Source organism: Oxyura jamaicensis, chromosome 1 (assembly GCF_011077185.1).
Source record: "Oxyura jamaicensis isolate SHBP4307 breed ruddy duck chromosome 1, BPBGC_Ojam_1.0, whole genome shotgun sequence".
Lineage (NCBI taxonomy): Eukaryota > Metazoa > Chordata > Aves > Anseriformes > Anatidae > Oxyura > Oxyura jamaicensis.
In genome coordinates this window covers 180,503,612-180,525,454 of record NC_048893.1, presented here as the reverse complement: position 1 = coordinate 180,525,454, position 21,843 = coordinate 180,503,612, and the positions used below count along the sequence as shown (strand labels likewise).

Genomic DNA, 21,843 nt, shown 5'->3' with positions numbered 1-21,843 from the left:
CCATCAGAAATTAGGAATCCAAACTTTACCCCACTGTTTCAAATTCTTTATACTGTCAATTCAGTGGGTTTTTCAAGTCCCATTGGATTGTTTATAACTGTACCTTCTGTGTTAAAAGAGCTGAAAACAGTAACTGAACTTGTCCATGAAGCTCTTCATGTATTTTTTTTTGTCTTGTATTGAAAGTTAATTACTTCATTTATGGAGTTTCTGATTTTCATTCTTCATAGAATGTATGTTCCAATTTGTGTCACATTTGCATTTAGTCTTTATATTCTAATTCATCATTATGCTTTATATTATCATTTATATATAATTTCTGAAGTTCATATGCCTAAGGGCTTCCCATTTCACATATAATACATGTACATGGTCAATTATGAGAAATCATTTTTTTTTTTTTGCCTTTCTGGCTATATGCTATTGTCCTGCACTAAAAAGCTGCTAGTTTCAGTAAACTATTTCACTCATGGTTATCTTCTGTGTATGTGTGTGTGCATATATATGTGTGTGTCTTCTTTTCCCACGTTTGTTGCTCTTGAAGTGCCCAAATAGGTGTGCTGTTTCCTATCTCTTGATACAGAACTTGTTTTCTTCCTTTAGAAATGCACTTTACGTTGATAATACCATATTTGCATGTTTCAATGAGATAGGACTTCTGTCATGGATCCGCAGTGGACCAGACCACACATGAATACTAGCTGGCTCACATTTGATTCCATGATTTTCTCCACAGTTGTGGTCATACCATCTATCCCTCACCCAAGTTTGAACCATGGATTCCTTGCCAAGTTAATTCCTGAGCAGAGCTTTGCCCACTCATTTTACAAAGGTAATATTAACATCATCTCCTAACCTGTTTGGGTGTTCTTATTTAATGTAATGTAATACAAGAACTAACTGTGATGTAATTGTTGAAAAATAAGTATACGCCTCAGGTTACATGGAGATCAGACCTGATGACACCTTTAAAACTTTAACTTCCTGCCTACATTTCTCTAGGAAATCTCTTTCCCAATTTTACTATCACGTCTTAACTTTACTATGAAATAAATTTTATAAAAGATCAGGAGGAGAAGAGAATGGATGTAGAAAATTCTAAATGCTTTTTATTTGTGGTTATTCTACTACAATATTAGGCCTATAAAGTCAGGCCTATTTTTTAAAAATATTGCATACCACATAAAGTATGTAGTATTTTTATAGTGTTCCCTTTCCCCATATATTTTCCTGTTATTTTTCCTTCCTTTCTTACTTTTTTTTTTTTTTCTTCCTTTCTTGATGGTGTGTAAACCTTTGATACTGTATGTACTGTGAATTATTTTATGCATGTTAGTTAATGTGCTGTGCTGTTCTTTTCTTGAAGGAGACCACTTTTGTGACCAAAGCAGCTATTACATGTTTTGGGCCTGCTTTTGTTTGTTTGTTTGTTTGTTTTAACAGTTATAATATAATGTAGAGAAAATGTTTTTCAGATGCCATTACTTGAAAAAATAGGGTTACCCAAGTGTAATTTTAGCCAAATTTGCATGTATATTTCCCCATTTATTTGCATGTACTATAATGTGAATTCAGAAATATAGGTAAAAAAACAACATAATGAAAATGTCGTTGGTATAATTTTGCAAAATCTCAATGACTAAAAAGTTTGATTTATAGAAAGCTGAAGAGCTACTGCTTCCTGTAGATAAATAATTGAAACAGTTAACATCTTTCTTTGCTAATAATGTAACTTATGTTATATTTATCAAATCCTGTTCTGGGATCAACTTAAAAAATCACTATGTTTATCTTAAATTTCTTATATTTCCATGTGTGCATGTAAGTATATTATAAAGTGTTTTAAATTCTAACAGCTAGCAATCAAGGGTTTATGATTTTAATTAAAAAATCTATTGTCTGCCATCTGAAGAGAAAAAATAAAATAAAAATATATATTTTCCATCATTGAATTTGCTGATATAATATTATTTGTTGTTACACTGTTCTGTTCAGTCCATCATTGATTTTAAAAGAAAAAGGAAAAGGGGGGGGGGGGGGGGGGAGCGGGTGGATCATTTGCTCTTATTTCAGAAGAGTACTACAGTACTACATAGTGCTAGAGAATAAAAGCCTGGAACAAGTAGATCTTCCTTTCTTATCTCCTTTTGCCTTTAAAGCACATTTTTGTGTAGCAGCCATTATTTTCTTTTTAAACACCTTTTGCTTGAAAAATTTGAAATGGTTAGACTGTCTCAAAACTTACATTTATTTTAAAATATTTTAAATTTAATACAATAAAAGAAATTATGCAAAATAAATGAGATTATGTTGCTATTTGTGTATTACTCGACATTTGAAATAATGGATGTCAAAAGGAGTGGAAAAGCAAATAGATTTTCTTCTTATCCATACAAAATAAAATATATATAACAAAAAAAAAAAAAGTCTAAATAGAAGTCTTAAAAATGGAATCAGATGTACAAAATCACCAAAATATTTCAGGTAAATATTTTTTTTTTTAAGAAATGTGTCCTCTATGCTATTGTCCATAGTATTTGCTTTACCTCAAGTTCAAGTACAATATAGTTTTATTTTGATTTGTTCTTTTAATAGTTCAGTAAAGCTACAATAATAGTGTGAGATACAGAAGAAATTGTAATGAAGAAATTAGCTTTAGAAACAAATTATTCAATACAAGTAATTTTATCTGTAGCTATTCAAATTTATTTCTTGATATTTTCTCTTCTATCTAACTGCACCTGCATCTCTAATCTGCATATTCATACATTAGAGAAGAATGTTTCAACTTTTTAAATTCTGAAGTCAGTTACTCAGTTTTGAAGGACATGAGCAAGAACTGAAAATAAAATTAAAAAAAAATGCCAACACTGTCAGAAAAGGCTTAAAGTCAAAACCTGTTTTGTCATTTCAAGAATTTGTCATTCCAGTGACTTAGCCAATCAGTTTCATTTTAGTGGTCTGACATGCTTCCAGATTTTGACATATTGACATATTAGTAATAATGACATAATAATGACATATTAATATGACATATTAATAGTATTTTATATTTTAAGATATTTTAACATATTATAGCATGATTAAATTTAGCATTTAATTAATATAGAAGTTAATAGAAGTTTTTAAAGCACAGTCCTATCTGTTATAAAACATAAAAATTCAGTTGCTACATGGAAATAAAGCCTCTATATTTTATTCATTCTGCATGACATTAATTGGTGTTAAGGATGTGTTCTTTGTCAGTCCAATTCAATACAGCAAATTGTGTCATAGTTGTATTATTGTTAGAATGGTACAAGAGTTCTTTGGAACAGATCTCTGTGAATTTAGGGAGAATGATTGGCTGCTTAAAAGAAATTTTTACTAGATGGAATTTAGTTATCTGATGAGAAAACTTGTGGGATGATTAAAATAGGAATAAGTGTATTATTGGTATTGAAATAAGATATTTATTTTCTTCTTCATGATGCCTTTTTTTTAATACTTTGCATATGGTATAATCTTTTATTAAAATATATTTAAGGATGTATGAGATCCTACTTAAACGCTACTTATCTCAGGCTTATTACAGTATGTTTTTGTTGTATGCTTCTTACGAGTAACTACAGCTGGTGTCAAGTGCAGTTTCTAGGAATTCTAAACATCATGGACCTTGATATGAAATTTCCCATTTCTCATCATATATTAATAAAATTTAGTATTTATATAAAATAGTTTAAAATGTGCTTCACAGCACATTTTCACAGCTTCACAAATACTTATAATTGCTTGTAGTCAGTAAAATAAAGTTTAAATGTTTTTTGGTTATTTATTTTTATTTATTTTTTTGCTGTGAACCAAGTATTGTTCACAAGCTGTATGTTATTTTATGGTGTTTAAAGGAGAAAGAACACACCAAGGAAGAGGAAGAAAAAGGTAAACCAATGGTGTCCATTATACCATTGTGTCATTGTATTAAATGGTGTCCATTTAGCAATAAAAATGTTTAATTCTTTATTCTGCTGTATTTTTTTTTTCTTTCTAAGCTCACCATGGGAAGGATAAAGGTGTCTCTATCTGTAGATTTACTCTTTGCCATATATTTGTCACAAGTGCTTTCAATTCTTCTATTAGTTTCTGATAAATCTGAAGAGTCTGCAGTATTTCTAAAATAATCTGTGCTTAGTCTGGCAAAGCAGAACTTGAAAAATCAAAAGAAATCTCACTCTTTCTATTTAGGTCATATACAGGCTTATAAAGAGGCAAAAGCAACCCTTCTTAGCTCATATTATTTAACTTCATAACTTTAGATTTTTAAAAGGGGAGACAATATGACAGTTTTCTATGACATCAAAAATCTTAAATAGAACTAAATTCAGTTCCAGAGCTTTAAAAAGCACATTGACATATAGTATCAATCTTCATCAAGGTATCATGGCATAGCTCAGATAGCTTTATGAACCAGCTCGTAAGTCTGCTGCATAAAGGCTTATTCCACTTGCTGCTTCAAGTGTCAGATACTGAGAAATTCCTTCGGGTATATCAGCAAAGAAAAAGACATAAAATATACGCATACACTACTGTTGGCTTATTTATTCTATGCAACATCTTCATACCTCATGTTTTTCATGGCTGGATGCCAATCACATAAGTGAAGAGCTCATCTGATTCAAATGCTGACAGTTTGGCAAGATTTCAGTCAAAGACAAATGCTTGTAAGGATACTCTGGAGAAAACTTAGTCTTGCTCATCTTTTCAAAGATACAATGCTTGTTTACTACTCCTCCTTGAAGTTCAGAAACAGTTAAGACAAATCTTGGGCAACAGAATGTCTCCTGAAAGACAGAAGTTGACTTATTGGCAAACCTTTCTTCCTTTGTGCTCTACAGCTTCCTAATATTGTGAAGTCGAGTGAATCTGGTTAGAGAATCCTGAATGTGCAGGACAATTCAAGCATCTGCTCTACAGCAATTTATTATCACAGTCTCAGATTTTATTTTTTTTTATTTTTTTAAAAAGTAGATTAGTATTCTTTTGCATCTGAAGAGTGTCTGAGCAACACAGTCCAACAAAAGTAAATGTTGCCAGACTTCTTTCTGTTCATAATACCAAAGAATTAGAATAAATTAGGCTTTTGGAATGTCAGATAGATCAGTTTTTCTGAAATTGTGAAGGTTTCAAAATGGAGTCTTTGGATTGAGAATTATTGAAATGTGAGAGCCTCTAGAGTGACCTAAAATGTTTCATGGAGTTAGAAAAAAAATTATATAGCATGAAAATATCTTTGCCAGAAAGGGAGAGTTATTTTCACCTGACTATTCAAAGATGATAGAAAACTTTATCGTTCTTAGTATGTCAAGTGGTTGTGGGTATTGTAGTATGACTAAAAGCTCTGTACTAGATTTTCAATTTGTATTTAGGAATCATCAGTCATATAATTTGTACTTTCTGGAAAATGTTTCTCTTTTTCCATTGGTATTATTTTTGTCTCCCCTCAAGCAGTCCTAAGTGAATTGTTCTGTGGTTGTTTCTCTGGTTGAAAGTCTGGGAGACCTTGTCTGATTGTAGAAATTGCATCTGTTGAACAATTATCTAATATAGTACCTATTTTATCATGTGAAGCTTCTTTATGTATTGGTGTTTTGAGAGGGGAAAAAGTGCTAATGGAAATCTGCCACACTTAGCCAGCAGACCACAAACACTGTGGTCAGGTGCATAACTGAGATCCCACATATAACAAGGCAACTGTGATCTAAATGTTGCAGTAACATTTTACAAATTTTCTCTACTGGAGTGGTGTAGCCAGAGAATTCTGTAACCCCCTCATTTATGTCTGAAAAGAATTTGTTCGTGCTTGTGCACTTGAGTAGTATATTAAGTACAGAAGCTGTGTATTTTTTTTTATTATTATTATTATTTTTTTTTTTCACATGGGAGGACTTAAAAGACAATTGTCTGGTGCTTTTGCTCAGTTGATCAGCATTTGTTACCAAAGTTACTCCACTAGGGAGAGCTGAACATACTCAGCATTTACTCAGGTTATCCATGTTTGAAGAAATTGCTCTGCTCAATTTATAATAAATGTACACTATTTTAAAAGCTATAAAATACACATTAAATTAGGTAAAACAGTTATTTGTTTTAGGTATTCCAGTCTCCTTTTTTGTGTGCTAAGTGCTTACGATCCTTGAAGGAGGCTATTCATTGCAGTCCAATGCTCTAACAAACTCACTTTCAAAAATCTTTGGCTTTCATCTTTAGTGATAATTTCATGTGTTGTATTTACTAGAGAAACAGTGCTGGAGCTTAATCTTTACTCTTGCTATTGCTGAGGAATGATTTCAAGTTCCTTGAAAAGTTTCCTTTCAAACTCAGTAGGTTGAAGGTAGTCCCAGTATGCAAAGCTACTTCCTGTGGAAGGCAGACAAGCTCCTTCTGTTTTATTTTACAAGCAAGTACACTAAATTAAATTTAATGTCAGAGGAGGTTCAGGTCTCTGTAGGAAGGTTATCAAGACTCTGACTTCTGACTTAAAGGCACAGTGGAACTTGCCAGTTCCTGGAGCCATTTTAAGATAAAAGTTTAGTGGTCTTTACCTCTGTCCCTTTAGTCAGCAATAGCTACAAATTCTACTCTTTCACAAGTAGTGAATTTGGTGTAAAATGCTAAAATCTGTATTTCTGGAATGGTAGCAACTTAAATAACCTAGAAGACATTGTTTGTTCTCGGGTAGTTTGTCTGATTTTTCCCAAAATTGTTATGAAAATATCTCTGTTATGTCTGGAAGGTGTGGAAGTCAAGACTGAAACACTGGGAGTAGCTCTTTCTTTTAACAGATAGAGGGTAATAAGTGTATATTTTGAGAGCAGAAATATCATATTGGTAGAATAAGCCTATGAAATAATAGATGAGCATTGTGTCTTCTGTTAAAAGCAGCTAAACAGCCTTATATAAAACCTCTTTAAGGTATGTCTATGAATTTGAAGTAGTTTTGGTTATGGTGGCCAGGAACAGTAGGATGAGTTTTCTAAATTCTGGTCATTTAATAACAAATGACCAACAACTAAAGCTATACTTGCTTATACTTGCTTACACTGAAGGGTTGTTATATTGTTTCATCAGTACTTCCATCTCCACTTCATATCTCCAGCAGTGGAAAGGTGTGATCTTTTTTTTGCACATTAACTGGGAGCCTATAAATTCCTAAACACACGATAAATACTACACAAATAATGGAAAGATATTTTCAGTCAAAAAATTGACGTTACCACTTAACATTATTCAGGAGTGTTTTGGAAATGAAAGTGTTGCAACAGTTCAAATCGCCTTATATCATATTGTGCAGAGAACATTGGTGTGTAACTTATCACAACACTTTATCAAAAATTGTTTGGCTTTTCATCTCCCTTGATATCACTGTCTGTATTTTTCCCAAACACTGTAAATGAACAGATTTTTAAAGGTATGTGCTGTGGATGGACTGAAAGCTATTGAATTTTTTCTAGATAGAAGTAAATATATTAAGTTGCAGAAATTGCTTTTTCTTCTGAGGCAAGTAAAGCATCAAGTTTTTCTGAGCTCTGAGTATTGTCCATTGCTATACTATTATTTGTATTCCTAGTGTAGTAGCATACAGATTTACAGCCTATTTTTAAAATACCTCTTTTGCAGAAGGACAGCAGTCTAACTAAACAAACTGGGCTAAGGGACTAATTTACATTGCCTCTCCAAACATCCTTTGCCTCCACAAAGCCCTGCTAAAATATGTGGCTCCATCTTCCTCAGAATATAATTCTCCATATACTTTCAAGAAGTTGAGTTAAGTGTTATAAGGGAAATGAGTGATAATCATGTGAATGATAGCAAACTGATTTTCTGCATGCTGTTCCAGATTATTATATTGATTTCCTGATTATATAAAATATATGCCACCTATTCTAACTGCCTGTAAGAGGATGTATATTTAAAGATCTTGGCATAGTAATAAGTACATCTTGATCAAATATTTATTACCCTTCAACCACTACTTAAGGGATCAGAAGATACATATAGTTCATTATTAATTAATCAATCATTACATACCCGTGAAGCAATTGTAATTTGTTTTGGTCAAATAACATTAACACTTTGATTTATTTGTACAAATTAAAGATGTCTTAAAGGTTATTTTTTTTTCCAAGTTTTTCTTTATTTCTTAATATAATGCTTTTAGTATGTTTCATCATGTCTATGGAATATTTTATTCTTCACTTATTTTTTTGTGACTCGATTTTGTAACCTATGTGACAGATTTTTTTAGTTGTTATTAGTTTTACAATAAATGTCTACACAAAATTATCAGCTTTCCCATAGTGAGACAGAAATACAGATATTATCATAGATAACTACCGGCTCATCTATTTTTTCTTTTAAAATTGTAAGAAAGGAGGGTAGAAACCTGTAATGTCCAACAGAGCGAGAATCACAACTTTCTTCTTTCTGTCCACCATTCTGCCATGTTCACTTAGTGTCTGTTCTTCTGATCCTTTTATCCCCTAATTTCTTCACAGATAGTATTTCATTATGTGTGTGCTTTTTGAGTTTGCACAAGACAAAATAGAATCTGACAAAAACTAGGGAAATTCACCAACAAAAATTCAAACATGCTATCATACTGTTCCTGATTTTCATGGTTTTTTTTTGTTGTTGTTTGTTTTGTTTTGTTTTTTCTTTCAAATGCAAACAACTTTTTTTACTCTAAAATTGATATATCTTTATTACAGCTTTTCATTTTCTTAAATTTATTTTTTTTCTTATGACTTTTTTATTTAATTGCCTTAGTTAGCTTTGGCCTGAATAGTTTTGGGATCATTGAAATTTTGTTTGGTAACCAGGTAATCAGTCAGACTGGTGTACACATGTTTATTGAGCACTGAGTGAAGGAGGTTTGGTTAGTAAGGAAAGTGCTAGTAAGACAGAATCAAGACTTTGATTAAATATATTGCCTAAACAGATCAAGAGTTATAAGTCTTAAGTGACTCTTTCAATACTCTTTCTTTGATCAAGGTAGAAGGAGCTGCTCTATATGCCTGCCTGAGTCCAGGATTGACTGGGGGGGTGGAGGGTGAAGTGGAAATTAAGACTTCTGAGGAATTTAAGCAAACAGAATTAATTTCCAGTGAGCAAAAAGAGAAGACATGGATTTACAAGCGTCCATTCAAGAAGCTGGCTGATGACAGACTGTTCTCCGCTGTACAGGCTCTTCATCACTTACTGACCTTGAATCTCCCACCCTGTCACTTCTCCATTTTTCTCCCATTTCAGAGCCTTGTTGTTCTGCAAATGAATACTGCAAAATACAAGTCCCTGTTACTCAGATAACTTTGCATCAGAAGTAACAGAATTCCATGAAGTACATTAGTGGGACATGGCCAAATTTGCCCATTAATGTGTAGTTGTTACATGAAGAGTAACTGTCTAGGCTGCTGAAAGGAGTGCACATTATGTGGTTAGATCAGGACCAGGAGGACAGGGAACTTTTTTCTGTACTCTGTGATAACTTCCACGTAGAAATAGAAATGCCAATAGGACCAAAGTTACTGAGAAGATATAGAACAGCTTGGCATGCTAATGTTCTTTTTAGTGTGATCTTTACTGTTGTGCCTCAGCCTCTGAATACATTTCCATTGCAATTCCATTTTTGGTTATTGCTTTCAGTGTAATTTTAAATTAGACCCTTATTACTCTTTGATTCCATCCTGATATTTATTTATTTGTTTATTTATTTAATTTCTGTATAACTGTGCTGCTTCTCATAAATGAAAACTAGTAGATCAATATTGCTAGGAAGAACTTTTTCACCATCTCTTTATAGCCTAGAGCTTAGCCATTGAAGAGTTGACCCTACCACCTATGGGGGAAACTGTAATATCACTGACTTGTTGGCTTGAAAGCTTTTCCAGCCTGGGATGTATGCTCTCTTTAAAAATGTAGAATACTAAGGAGGGGTCTGTAAAATACAGCTAATAAGGTTATAATTAGAGTCTTAGAATATCTGTACAGAAAACAACACATATATTTTCCAGTGCATATGAATACTGAAAAGTGGCAGCAACTCTTATACCAATATTGATTCCCAAGCTTCCAATACCAAATCTTGCTATATTGCAAAAAAAAAAAAAAATGACAATGATTAGGATAATGCAACTTTCAAATAGATTTCTTCATGAGGAAACTAATATATTCAGACATATTGTAAGTGGTTAAAAATAATGATTTCCTTTTTTTTTCTTTTAAAAATTTTCAGCTAATTTTTGTCTAGGTGTGTTTTTTAATCAAATGAAGAGAAAAAAAGACCATAGGAATATATACACAATTTCTCCATTTTTAAAAAAGTAAGCAAGATTAAAAACAGAATATTTTGTGATGTCAATTTTTTATAACGGCAAAATCTTACGTTTGCTACAAACATGAAGTGTCTCATTATTTAGGTAATAAACATGGTGGGGGGTTGTATTTTTTTAGATATTTGGAAGCGGTGCAAGAACTATTTAGGTAAATCAAAAGGTTAAAACAATTACAATACACTTCATAAATCACAAGCAAACAAGATATTTTAGGGAAGGAGTGTGATGGGTGAGGTTACCAGATATACAACATGTCATTTAGTTACCTTAAGCCCATATTTTTCCCATAATGTCATAGATGAACTCATTAGTTACAATGAAAAACAGTACGAGGAGGCATCTGGCTTCCAACTGCCTGTTTCTGACAGGGTTAAGATCACTAGATCTAGTAATGTTTCTGCTTTGTCTACTGACATGGCCTAGTGCTGTGGAAAACTGATGAGGTTTGCTGAAAATTTACAAGCTTACTGTCAGAATGTTATAACATAGACAGATGTAATCAGTTATATTTTTGCTTCTGTTCATGTTTAAAATTATCATTTTGCTAAGTTGTCTGAGTATTTAGAATTTTTATGAAAGCATACATTACAGGTTTAAGATTTTTACAGAATAACAATATGAAGCGGTGTTCAGTACTGATTTATTCCTGAAGTGTGTAGGCTACAGAAGTATTTTGACACAGAACAAATGAAGAATAAAACTTGTGGATATGCAGTGTTGCAACTAAAATTGGTTGTTTTCTGTGACCCATGCTCAGGAGGTTAGAATTTACCTATAATAGTACCAATAATAATGCTGATGCAGAAGTTTTTTATAATATGTCTTTTCAGACATATTTTTTTTTGAATTTCAGAAAAACTTACTCACTAGTATTCTTATTTGAAAGACAATTATTAATCAGTTTTATCTGTTCTGAATTTGTTTTTATTTACAGAAAAATTGACAAATGTTTGTTCATTTGGCTTTCTTGATGTTTATAAAAATGAGTTAATGCATTGGATATCAGAAGTTTTTAGAGAATTACCATTTGTGGTGATACATCTGACTAAGCTTAATTGACTTACTGCAGTATACTAATATACACTGCAGTTATTAATATACATTAATATTCACTACAGTTCTTAATACACACAGGAGACACAATAAGAAAAGTGCAAATGCAAGTCTGGTTTCTGTGGAAAATAAGTATTGTTACACTTGCAGAATATATATTCCATGTAGAATAACTTGGTATTTTTTTTAAATCATTTTGATTAGTTGTTATGCCTTGTATGGAATGTCATATATAACTTCTATATCCATAAATTTAATTTTCCTTCCACTTTTGACTTCAAATGGTGCAATTCTCTTGGGTCTTTTGTAATCCTTTGTTCCCAAATGAGAATAAGAAACCTGCTGAGTAATTAAGTTCACTCTTATTTATAGCATATGGAAATTAGTTCTGTTTTTTGAACTTGCTATTCTGACTGGAAGGATATTCTAGAACCTTAATTCCATACTGATGGCTGTCACTTCCCAAACAAAATTTATTCATAGTGGATTTGCATTCAGTTTATCTCATGCTAACTCTTCCATTTAACTGAAATCCTTTTTCCAGATTTTGTATCCTAAAAATATATGTATAATAGCTGTTGTATTCTCAGTGGTAATTTGGCCAGACTATATCAGCCAAGCTCTCTTTTTTTTTTTTCTTTTTTTTTTTTTTTTCCGCAAATTATGCATTACTTTTTTATGTGAGAATGTGTCTGTATGGTGGCATTTCATCTTCCTCAAATACAGCTATGTATATAGTATTCCACAATGAAACTACCAAAGCCTATTCTAATGCCTTTTATACTGAACTGTTTCAGGACTTCTTCTTGTGTGTTGTTTGTTTGTTTGGTTTGGTTTGGTTGTTTTCTATTTTTTTTTTCATAAGCGTTTGGAATCATTTTTGCCTTTTCCATCATTGTATTGGTCACTGGTTACCCAGGGGTTGATGTGTCCAGGTCCTTCTCTTTTTGGTCATTTCCTGTTGCTGAATTCCAGTTGTTACAGGAACCTCTGTGTTAGTCACTGAATGCATAGCTTTGAACTATTTAATTTAATTTGCCATTCTACCTTAATTCCTTCTGTTCATCAGTTTTACCTTACAACTTTGTCATCAGTAAGTTGCACTAGAGTGTACCTACTTTTCTTCCTGAAATTGTGATTACAGTTTTAAACAAGATAACTTCCATAGTAGTTTCCCTCTGATACTTTTTATTTTGAAACTACTTGATGGCTCCTTCTTACTCAGTTTATTTTTTTAACCTTCTACTAATTTCCAGTTTCTCCACAGTAAAGTAAAATTATTTGTGACACCCAAGGTTTGCCAAAATTGACTATTTGGGCCATATTTATTTATTTATTTATTTATTTATTTATGACCAATAAATATTAAGAAAGCTCTTAGTTTATTCTTTTAGCAAAGCCATTTTCATTTCACCACTATTTTCATCAAAAATCCAAAACACAGCATCATATGAGCCTCTACAAAGGAAATTAAATCTGTTCCTGCAAAATCACAACAAATTTCTAGAACCACATTTTTGCATTAGTTTTACTGCTTTTAGCTTTATGTTCAACATTGATGAAAATTGAAGTTAAGTGTACCCTACCTTCACCATGTAATCTACTATCTTCTTTATTTTTATCATAGTGGAACCTCATATTACTTTATTTAGCGTAGATTTCAATAAGTACCTTCATTTCACTTTCAGCAGTTCTCACTTGCTGTCCACTATTGGACTTATAATACAGCTTTCTTTGATGGCTATTCCTTTTTTCCTTCCTTGCACGTTGTTTTTTAGGCTCAAATTATATGTTTATTTTATTTCCTTTTCAGCTGTGCTTTAAATAAAGGTAATAGTAATAGCTAAAAGAATATTTGCTTTTGTGTTTTTATAATTTGAGTCTTTTTCTCAAGGAGCAAGGATCACAATATTCAGTTCCCTAAAGATGCATTTTTTACATTGTTTACTAGTAAGTAAGAATTAAATTACCACTCGTCTCTTCAAGCTATTCAAATCTTAGTTTGAATAATCATAAAGTAGTCACAACTTCTAGACACATTTCCTGCAACTATCACTGAACTTTTGTTGGCTGTGAATTTCTGTTCTGGCCTCTATGCATTTTATATTGCTGCCCCTCCAAGCAGGTAGGGTATTCAGTACAGAGATGCAAATCCTGTTTAAACAGGGCAGCAATCTGCTTGACTGCTTGTCCTGCTCTTTCCTTTAATTCGCTGTTGTCTTTGGATGGATAAAGTTAAGAAAGACAAACAAGCAGAAAATTCATTAGGCTTATTCTGTGGGTCAGATGTCCCTCTGCACCAAATATAGGCAGTACTAAGTAGATACGGATTTTTTTTACTTCCTGAACCAGCAGATGCTAAGTGCATCGTATGCAGCTCATAAATCTGGTTCCTACTTCCTGCTTCACAAAACAGGGCTCATGTCCATTTGGAAAGAAGTGTTTAAGGCAATTAAGAGAAAGAGAAGGAGGAAGTGGTTTCAACATTTATGGCTGTTAAAAAAAGAAAATACTATTCAGTATAATGGGTCATTCAGCCTTGTATTTTAAAAACCTCTTCTGTTCTATCTATATGTTTGTCAGCACTTGCATATATGATTAGCTTTACACTAGCATATTTCAAATAAATAATCTTACATGGATTTTTATTCTGTGTATGTGCATACACACATTTATGCCTCTGTGGTAAATACATAGATATTTTACAGCTGATTATATTACAAAATTAGTAATAAAGCATGTACTTATTATTCAAGTCATATTGTTGAAGGATATTTTGTTTGAAATAGCTAGATGGGCAAAGCTTTATCAATGTTCTAAAATATTTTCCAAAATATCAAGACTTACTTCTATATCAGAACTGTATCTCCCCTGCCCCCCCCCCCCCCAAAAAAAAAAAAAAAATCTATTTCATACACAGGCCGGCTAAATTTTATAGCAATGCAAATGATCAAATGAAACTAAGGTAGTATTAAAATAAATTAAAAAATCACTCTGAGTGCAAGCTTCTTCTCACTAAAATAGCCACAATCTATTGCTCTAAAAGATGTAACCAAAAAGATGAATATGCAGGTTATTCACAACTTTAGCTAACTTTCTACTAAGCACATCAAATTATTCTTATCAGAATTCTTATCAATGGAAATTGTTGTCTGTTCACTGCAATAATTAATAGAGGTACACTTCCTCGGTTCCAATATGTTGTAGAGCCCATTTCAATCTGGAAATGCTCCAAACTCAACAGATTTCACTTTCCCGTCTCTATGAAGCTGTGTTTATTTTGTTCTGAATGTTTGCCAGAAAGACCGATTTTTTCCTTTTGTGAAGGAGGAGTTATTTAAAGAATAAATAACACCTTTTTTATTTGTGTATAAATAAATTTTTATTCAATATAATCACCGTGTGTGTAAAATGTGTACATGGTGTGTAAATGTACATTTTAAACAAAAGGATGAAGAAAATTAAAGGTGTAGCACTTCTTTTGAATGCAAGCTTAATATTTGCTGACAGCAATAAAAATCCTAAAGTTTACAGTAATCCTAAAGCATAAGTGGTTGCTTTTTTCTTTTTCAATAGTCTTATAGATTATGTCTATATAGGTTATGATTTTTAATGTTGTTGCTGGCATTATTCTTCTATTTGATTACTATGTGAGTAGTGCGCTGTAATTTCTAAATGTCACTGAGCTTGCATAATGCAGCTTTGGGCTCCCTCTTACAAGCCTTTATATATGCCAAACAGCTGTTGAAACCAAAATGTTTTGTATGTAGAATGTGTTTTTACCGTGAACTATGAAGATCTGTGGGCTTTCTAAAACTTATATTTCTGTCTTACAAAATCTACTGATTTTGTGGGAAAAAAATCAAACTAAATTATAAATATTGTTCCAAATCTCTATTTTACTGCAGAGACACCAACTGTATTTCCAGAAAATATCAAAGATAAAGAAACACCAACACCAGTTGAAGATATTCAGCTGGAAAGCTCTATTCCTCATACTGATTCAGGAATTGGAGAAGAACAGATGCCCAATATTTTGAATGGGACAGACTTGGAGACAAGCACAGGCCCTGATGCTATGAGCGAGCTGTTGTCTACTTTGTCTTCAGAAGTGAAGAAATCTCAGGAGAGCTTAACCGAAAGCCCCAGTGAAATCTTGAAACCCTCATCATCAATATCCAGTATCAGCCAAAGTAAAGGCATCAATGTCAAGGAAATACTGAAAAGTCTCGTGGCAGCCCCTGTTGAAATAGCAGAATGTGGTCCGGATCCAATCCCTTACCCTGATCCTGCTCTGAAGAGAGAAGCTCAGGCTATTCTTCCCATGCAGTTTCACTCATTTGACAGGTATATGGCTGGATTCATTGTTTTGTATTGATTTAATTCAGAAGTTTGAAGTTTTTTGTTTTGTTTTGTTTTGTTTTGTGTTGTTATTCTTCTATTGTTATATATTAGGCTGTCCTAAAAAAAAAGACAGCTTCATTACTTCTCCTTTTCTGTTTTACTGAAGCAGACCACATATATCAAAAGGATTCACCTTGGTTTTCTCCATGAGTAGTGAATAAAACTGTGATGTACTTGGGAAACAAGCCTATTTTAAATAAATATATTTGCAATCTTTTTTTTTTTTTTTTTTTTTTTTTTTTTTACCTTTAAACAACCTTTTAGTGAGGAGGAGGAGTAATATCTGCTGATGCAGAACAGATTGGCTGTGTAGAAATTCAACTGAATATTCTTTCAAAGACTTAAATCTTAATTGGATCCATCACTGCACTTGTTTCCTAGTACTGAAATGCTTCAAATATGGCAGGCGCATTGTATGGTTATAGTGGAAAACAGTTTTTCTTTTAGGTCTTTAAAAAGCAAATATGCTTAAATGCTAGTGTTTAAAAATAAACTGTTGAAGATTTACACAAGGAATCCTTTGTTTCTCTTGTTGGGCTGTAGTTTCCAAGCTTCTAATGAAAATAATTTCCATTAAATGTTCAGTCAATCTTAGTTACACTAAACATAGAAACTGTGATAAAATGTGCAACTCTCAACATCCTTTGGGGAGAAGGGAAACCTGTTTTATTGCAGGCTCAACCTGCAATGTGTATGGATGTGATTAAATTTTCCAGTATGACAAGATCCCTGCAGTTTATTCATAAAACTGTTAAAAAATAAATAAATAAAGTAAATGTGAGGAATCAAGTTTCAACTCAGATGTGCTAAATCGTGTTTCAAATCTTTAAGCAGTTGTAAAAAAATATTTCATAATTTAATTGTATCTACATCTACAAGAACTAAAATTCTGAAAGAAAGTAAAAAATAAAACAAGAAAATAACTACATTATTATTTATAAGAAAAAAAATATGAATTTACAGAAAACCTGCAAAAATGTCAGAAATGTATTAAATAAAGTTTTAAGAAAAAACAATAAGCTATCAATGTTTCCAGTATAATGTAATCAGTAAAGTGCAAGAAAATACATTAAAAGTTTAGAATAAAAGTGAAGTGCTTTTTCACCATGAATTGCATAGAAAAGCTGATGGCTTTTGTCTGTATGCATAGATTAGTACTGAGGCTGCTTTTCTGAAATAATTCAATAAACAATCAGCATCTGTTGTAACAGAGAAGATTGGAATGAGATAAGAAAAATGAAATGTGCCTTCGTAGCAAAGAATATTTCCCTTTCTAATATTATTTTGGGTCTTATATCCATTTTAGAGAAAGCTTATATTAGCAAGTGCTTCATTAAGAGAATATTTTTTGTTCATCTGTCTGCATGGGTTGATTTTAGACTGATTTCAATGTGAACTGAAAAGTACTTTTTCCTATCTGATTAGGAATTTTTCCTTGATCCTGTGTGAGGAGCCATCGTATTTCACAATTTGAGAAATGTTTTCTCATAGATAGAGTATGTTTTTACAGTAATTTATGCTGACTGTAGAATTAATAGCATATAACTGTAGCCACCAAAAGGTTACTTTACTGGAACCTATTCAGTTAAATTTCTACCTTGGTCATTTAAGAAAAATACTCCATTCAGAAGGTTATTAGTAATTCATAAAATGCTAAACATCTAAATTAACATGAGGGCATATCACCTCATCAGTTGTCCCTGTCACCTTTAGAGAGAACTTAACATTAAAATGGAGAGATGAGTCTTATGTATTTTTGAAGTATGTCTTTATAAAAAAAAATAAATAAATAACTACAGGGCTTCAGTAGGTTGACCACAACTTCTATTTTGTGTGAGCATCCACCTTAGATTCTTCTTCAAACAAGGTGACTGCTCATACATTTTGAATATTGTTATTGGTAGCTGTTAATATAGAATTATGGAATCATTTGAGAGCTGCTATACACCTACAGTTTACATTTTTTTTATAGGCATTCCATAGTTAATAGGTTAAATTAGGGCCCAGAGTGTTTGGGGTTTCTTTGCTTGTTTATCTGTTTGGTTGTTTGGTTGTTTTTATCTGTTCTCTTACCCTGCTGACCAAGTTGTGATTTCATTCTTCCATGTACAAAGTGTATAACTATGTTTGTATCTTGGAAGTATATGTTGTACCATATCAATTTGGTATTATTTTTATTTTCCAAAAAATAGTGGTAGTGGTTGGGGTTTAAGCCGAAGAACACCCATTGGATCAACTTTGTCAGGATATTTTTTCTCTCTTTAATAGATCATTCTGCTATCAGATTTTGTTGTGTGAGGTGGAGCACGCTTTTTATTATAACCTATAGCTGTGAAGGGAAAATTGGCAAGTTCAGGCAGGTCCCACCAGATCAGGAAGTGTTATATTCTTATTGTCAATTAAATGGATATTATTGAACAGTTGACATTGTCATATTCTTAGCACAAAGGACCTCAAAGGGCTGGTCGCACCTCATGGCTGTATCCCTGAATGCTACCATTGTTCAGGCACTCTTATCTGTGCACTCCACTCATGTTTTCAAAGTATTTTCTTGACCATTGTGGTAATCTTTGGAGTTAAAAGGTGGATGGCTTTATTGCTTTTCTTCTTCAAATTACAAAGGAGAAGCAGATAGAGATCCTTACCATTAAACTTTTTTTGGAGGGGGGAGGAGGAACAACTTGCATAGTATATTGAAATCTATTACTTAGAATTAATTAAAATATGAATTGAGAAAAAATCATGGATTTAAGCCTGTGATGATTTATTAGCATTTTCTGTTGCCTCTAGTATCCTAATTATCATTGGAAAAATGAAAAAAAAGTTACAGCTTGGTTGTCTGTCAGTGCTTACTCATTCAAATATACTTACGTTTACTGATATAAACTAAAAATCAAATAATATATATTACATATTTTTTAGAAGCCAACACTATGCCAGTGAACCATATTTTTGTAGGTTCTTATGTTGCTGTAGTTTATGCAGCTTTTGGTACTTCACTATGCAATGTGGACGTTGGTCATGTTTATTCTATCTAGGGAAAATCATAAACAACAGAGTGTATTGTTTTTGCCAGCTTTTATTTGTTTCAGTTCATTTTTTTGTTAACTTTTATAAAATATACACAGTGATTCTCTATTTATAAGCAAATCAAGATTAGAGAAATGTATTTTTCATTTCAATGAGAAGATAATTCTGGTCCTTGTGAGGCTATAGAGACTTTTATTTTTAATTTTATTTTTCTATTTGGACGGCTGAGTGTCTTATAAAAGTTATGGTAATAAATAATTACTAGAAAAATAAGAGTATCTTTCTTGTTTTAAAGCCATTTCATTAGCTATACTCTCTCATTTTATATGCAGGTAAATGGCATATGAAGCAAACTCCAATAAACAGAATTGAAGTCAGGAATTCTGTTTATCATTAAATATCATGTGTTTTGGTCTGCACATTCTTTTAATTGTACATTGCTAATATGTTCCTAAAAGTCATTGTCTAATATGCTGCAGTGCATTCTTAGATTTCATGCAATTACAAATGAAATATAAAACCAGAAAATGTGCCCAACATATTTTATCAAACCGGACTTCTGTGCAGTTAATGTATGCAGCGGTTCAAGCACTATCGAATGTAAATGATGAGGTGATATTGATGAAAGGAGGGGATTGAGGTCTCAGGGGGCGCTGATGACGGATTGAACAGAAGCGGCCTTACACCGCACGTAACTCAAGTCTGTCGTCTTCACTGCTCAAAGCCATAATGGGAGGTGGCAGTCTGAAATGAGTTGCCACGGCAAAGAGTATTATTTTTGAAATGCTTTCACACAAATCACTAGGCCCTGCATACAACTTAGTTTCATGCTTTAATGTCATCAGGAGGCACAAATTGGTGTGTCTAATTGTTTGCCACCTGCCAGCAAAATGAGCTGCCAGCCAGCCAGACGGGTTTGATTGTCTGTCAGCTATTCAATAGATTGAGAGTGACAACATCAAAAATTTCACTTCAAACTCTGAAGCTTTGAGCAGCTTTTCAGAGACCTCTTCCCCACAAGTGCTTCTGGACAACTGCATTTTTCAATTAGTTTTCAATATATTGCTGCCTTCTGCCTCATCTGTCTTAAGGTATCTGTAATTACATTATGAGCTAGATAAACAGATTTCTGGGACACAGGAGTCTGGATTCTCAAAGTTATGACATGTCTTTTAACGTCAGACTGAATTCCTTGAAAATGGCATCCAGGATGACATTTTTAGAAGCAAACACAAAAGGGTTATTTCACCTAGGTTTGCAACTAATGGAGCATAACTCACCAATAATTTCTTTTTGCATTCTCATCTTATGTCTGACAAAAATCAGTATCTGTTATTGATTTTAGGGTTTGAGGCTTTCCTTGGTTTTTAGTCAATTTGCATTTGTCCCACTAGACAACCTAGACCATTAACATTTGTGAATTTATTTGTGATTCTACCAAGTACTATGCTCTAAGGTTTACATTTGTTCCATTCTACTATTTTTCTAGTAGAGAGATTATAGAGTGAAGCTGTTTTTGAAATTGAGAGTGCTCTTGTTTTTTTTTTTTTTTTTATATGGCTGTTTGATTTTTTTCAAAATGAGATTTTTATATATTTATATATATTTTTTCTACAAGTATCAGAATTATTTCAATAGGAGGCATTTTTTCATAAGCATAAAATGTTGAGTTCCTGGAAATTAGATCAATTATTTTTCCTAAGTTAAATATGTTACTCACTTTTAATGCATTATCATTTCATAAATTGGAACATTGTGGGTTATCATAGTTCAATAAAGTCTTTATAAACATAATTTGAAATATTTTAAAGCACATACTTTTGAATAATTTTAGGCTTTGTTTGTTGTTGGTTGATTGGTTGGTTTTTGTTTTCCCAAGAAGGTCCTTGGGAGCCAATCTTAAAGGTATTTATATGCTAGAGAAAACAGACATTTTGTGGAATCTGGTCAGGTGTCCTGTCAGTTAGTATGGAGAAAGGAGGTATTTTTAAAATACATTTAGATGCATAGCTATGTTTTGTATACATAGACTATATTTGAAAGTAATTCTCATTATCACTGTGTGTTTTAGTAGAGCGAATGTATATATATTATAAGTATATATAAAACTGATTGACAGGAAGGGAAAAGGACAAGAACTGTGAGAAAAGATGCTCTGAAGGCTCAGATGGAGAAGTTCAGTAATGCTTTGTTGTATTATTGCACATCTTTGGGAGATCACTGCTGTACACTGGTCTACCACAGTCATTTAAATAAAATATCTAAATTAGTACACTACATTCCTGTTATAGTCATTACATTCTCCAAAAAAATATATAAAACAGATTTGCAGAAAACTAGATTTGGTTTTCTTGAAAATTTAATACAATAAAAATGAGCTATGACTAAATATGTTTCAGTCTTCTACCAGTTTTTTTTTTTTTTAAAAAAAAAAAAAGATTACTTTTTAAAGTTCATAAAGAAAAATAATTGGATAAATCAAAATGCATTTCCTGTGAATCAAGTGGGGACAGTTACAGGTGCTGCATTCCACACTACTTTGGGTATCACATATTTAAAAAAAAAAAAAAAAAAAAAAAAACAATGAAAAACTAATCAGCAATGTGAAGATTCAGGGCTTCAACTGGGGTTCTAGTCCACTCTCAGTAGCTTTCATGATTTTTATGCAGTGGATATTGGAGTAAAAGGAAAGAGAGCTCCTCACTCTAGAATATATTTCCTAATGTAGTAGTTACAATATACTCCAAAGAATGAGAGGTATGGTTTCAGATCCTGTTAGACAGAGGAGGGAGATGAAGTTGCATTGCCTGTATTCCTTGATGGTGTCTTAGTCATTGATTTTCTAAACAAAACAGAGGAAAACGTGGAAAGAGCATCTCCCCCTCAGCTCTTCATTTAGAACAAATTTATACTAAATTTATTAATAGATTCAAGTCAACCAAAATTTGGTATATTTACCTCCTTTTTTTTTTTTTTTTTTTTTTTTTTT

The 21,843-nt window shown here is 32.3% G+C and overlaps 1 protein-coding gene across 1 annotated transcript in view; it reads left to right on the top strand.

Annotated features, from left to right (window-relative positions):
• The window catches only part of NBEA (neurobeachin), a 527,091-nt gene that overhangs the window by 189,359 nt on the left and 315,889 nt on the right, over window positions 1-21,843 (top strand). The window contains exons 30-31 of the mRNA XM_035337838.1: window positions 737-832; window positions 15,329-15,767. Of these exons, the coding sequence (XP_035193729.1) occupies window positions 737-832; window positions 15,329-15,767 (535 nt within the window). The remainder of the gene's footprint in view (window positions 1-736; window positions 833-15,328; window positions 15,768-21,843) is intronic.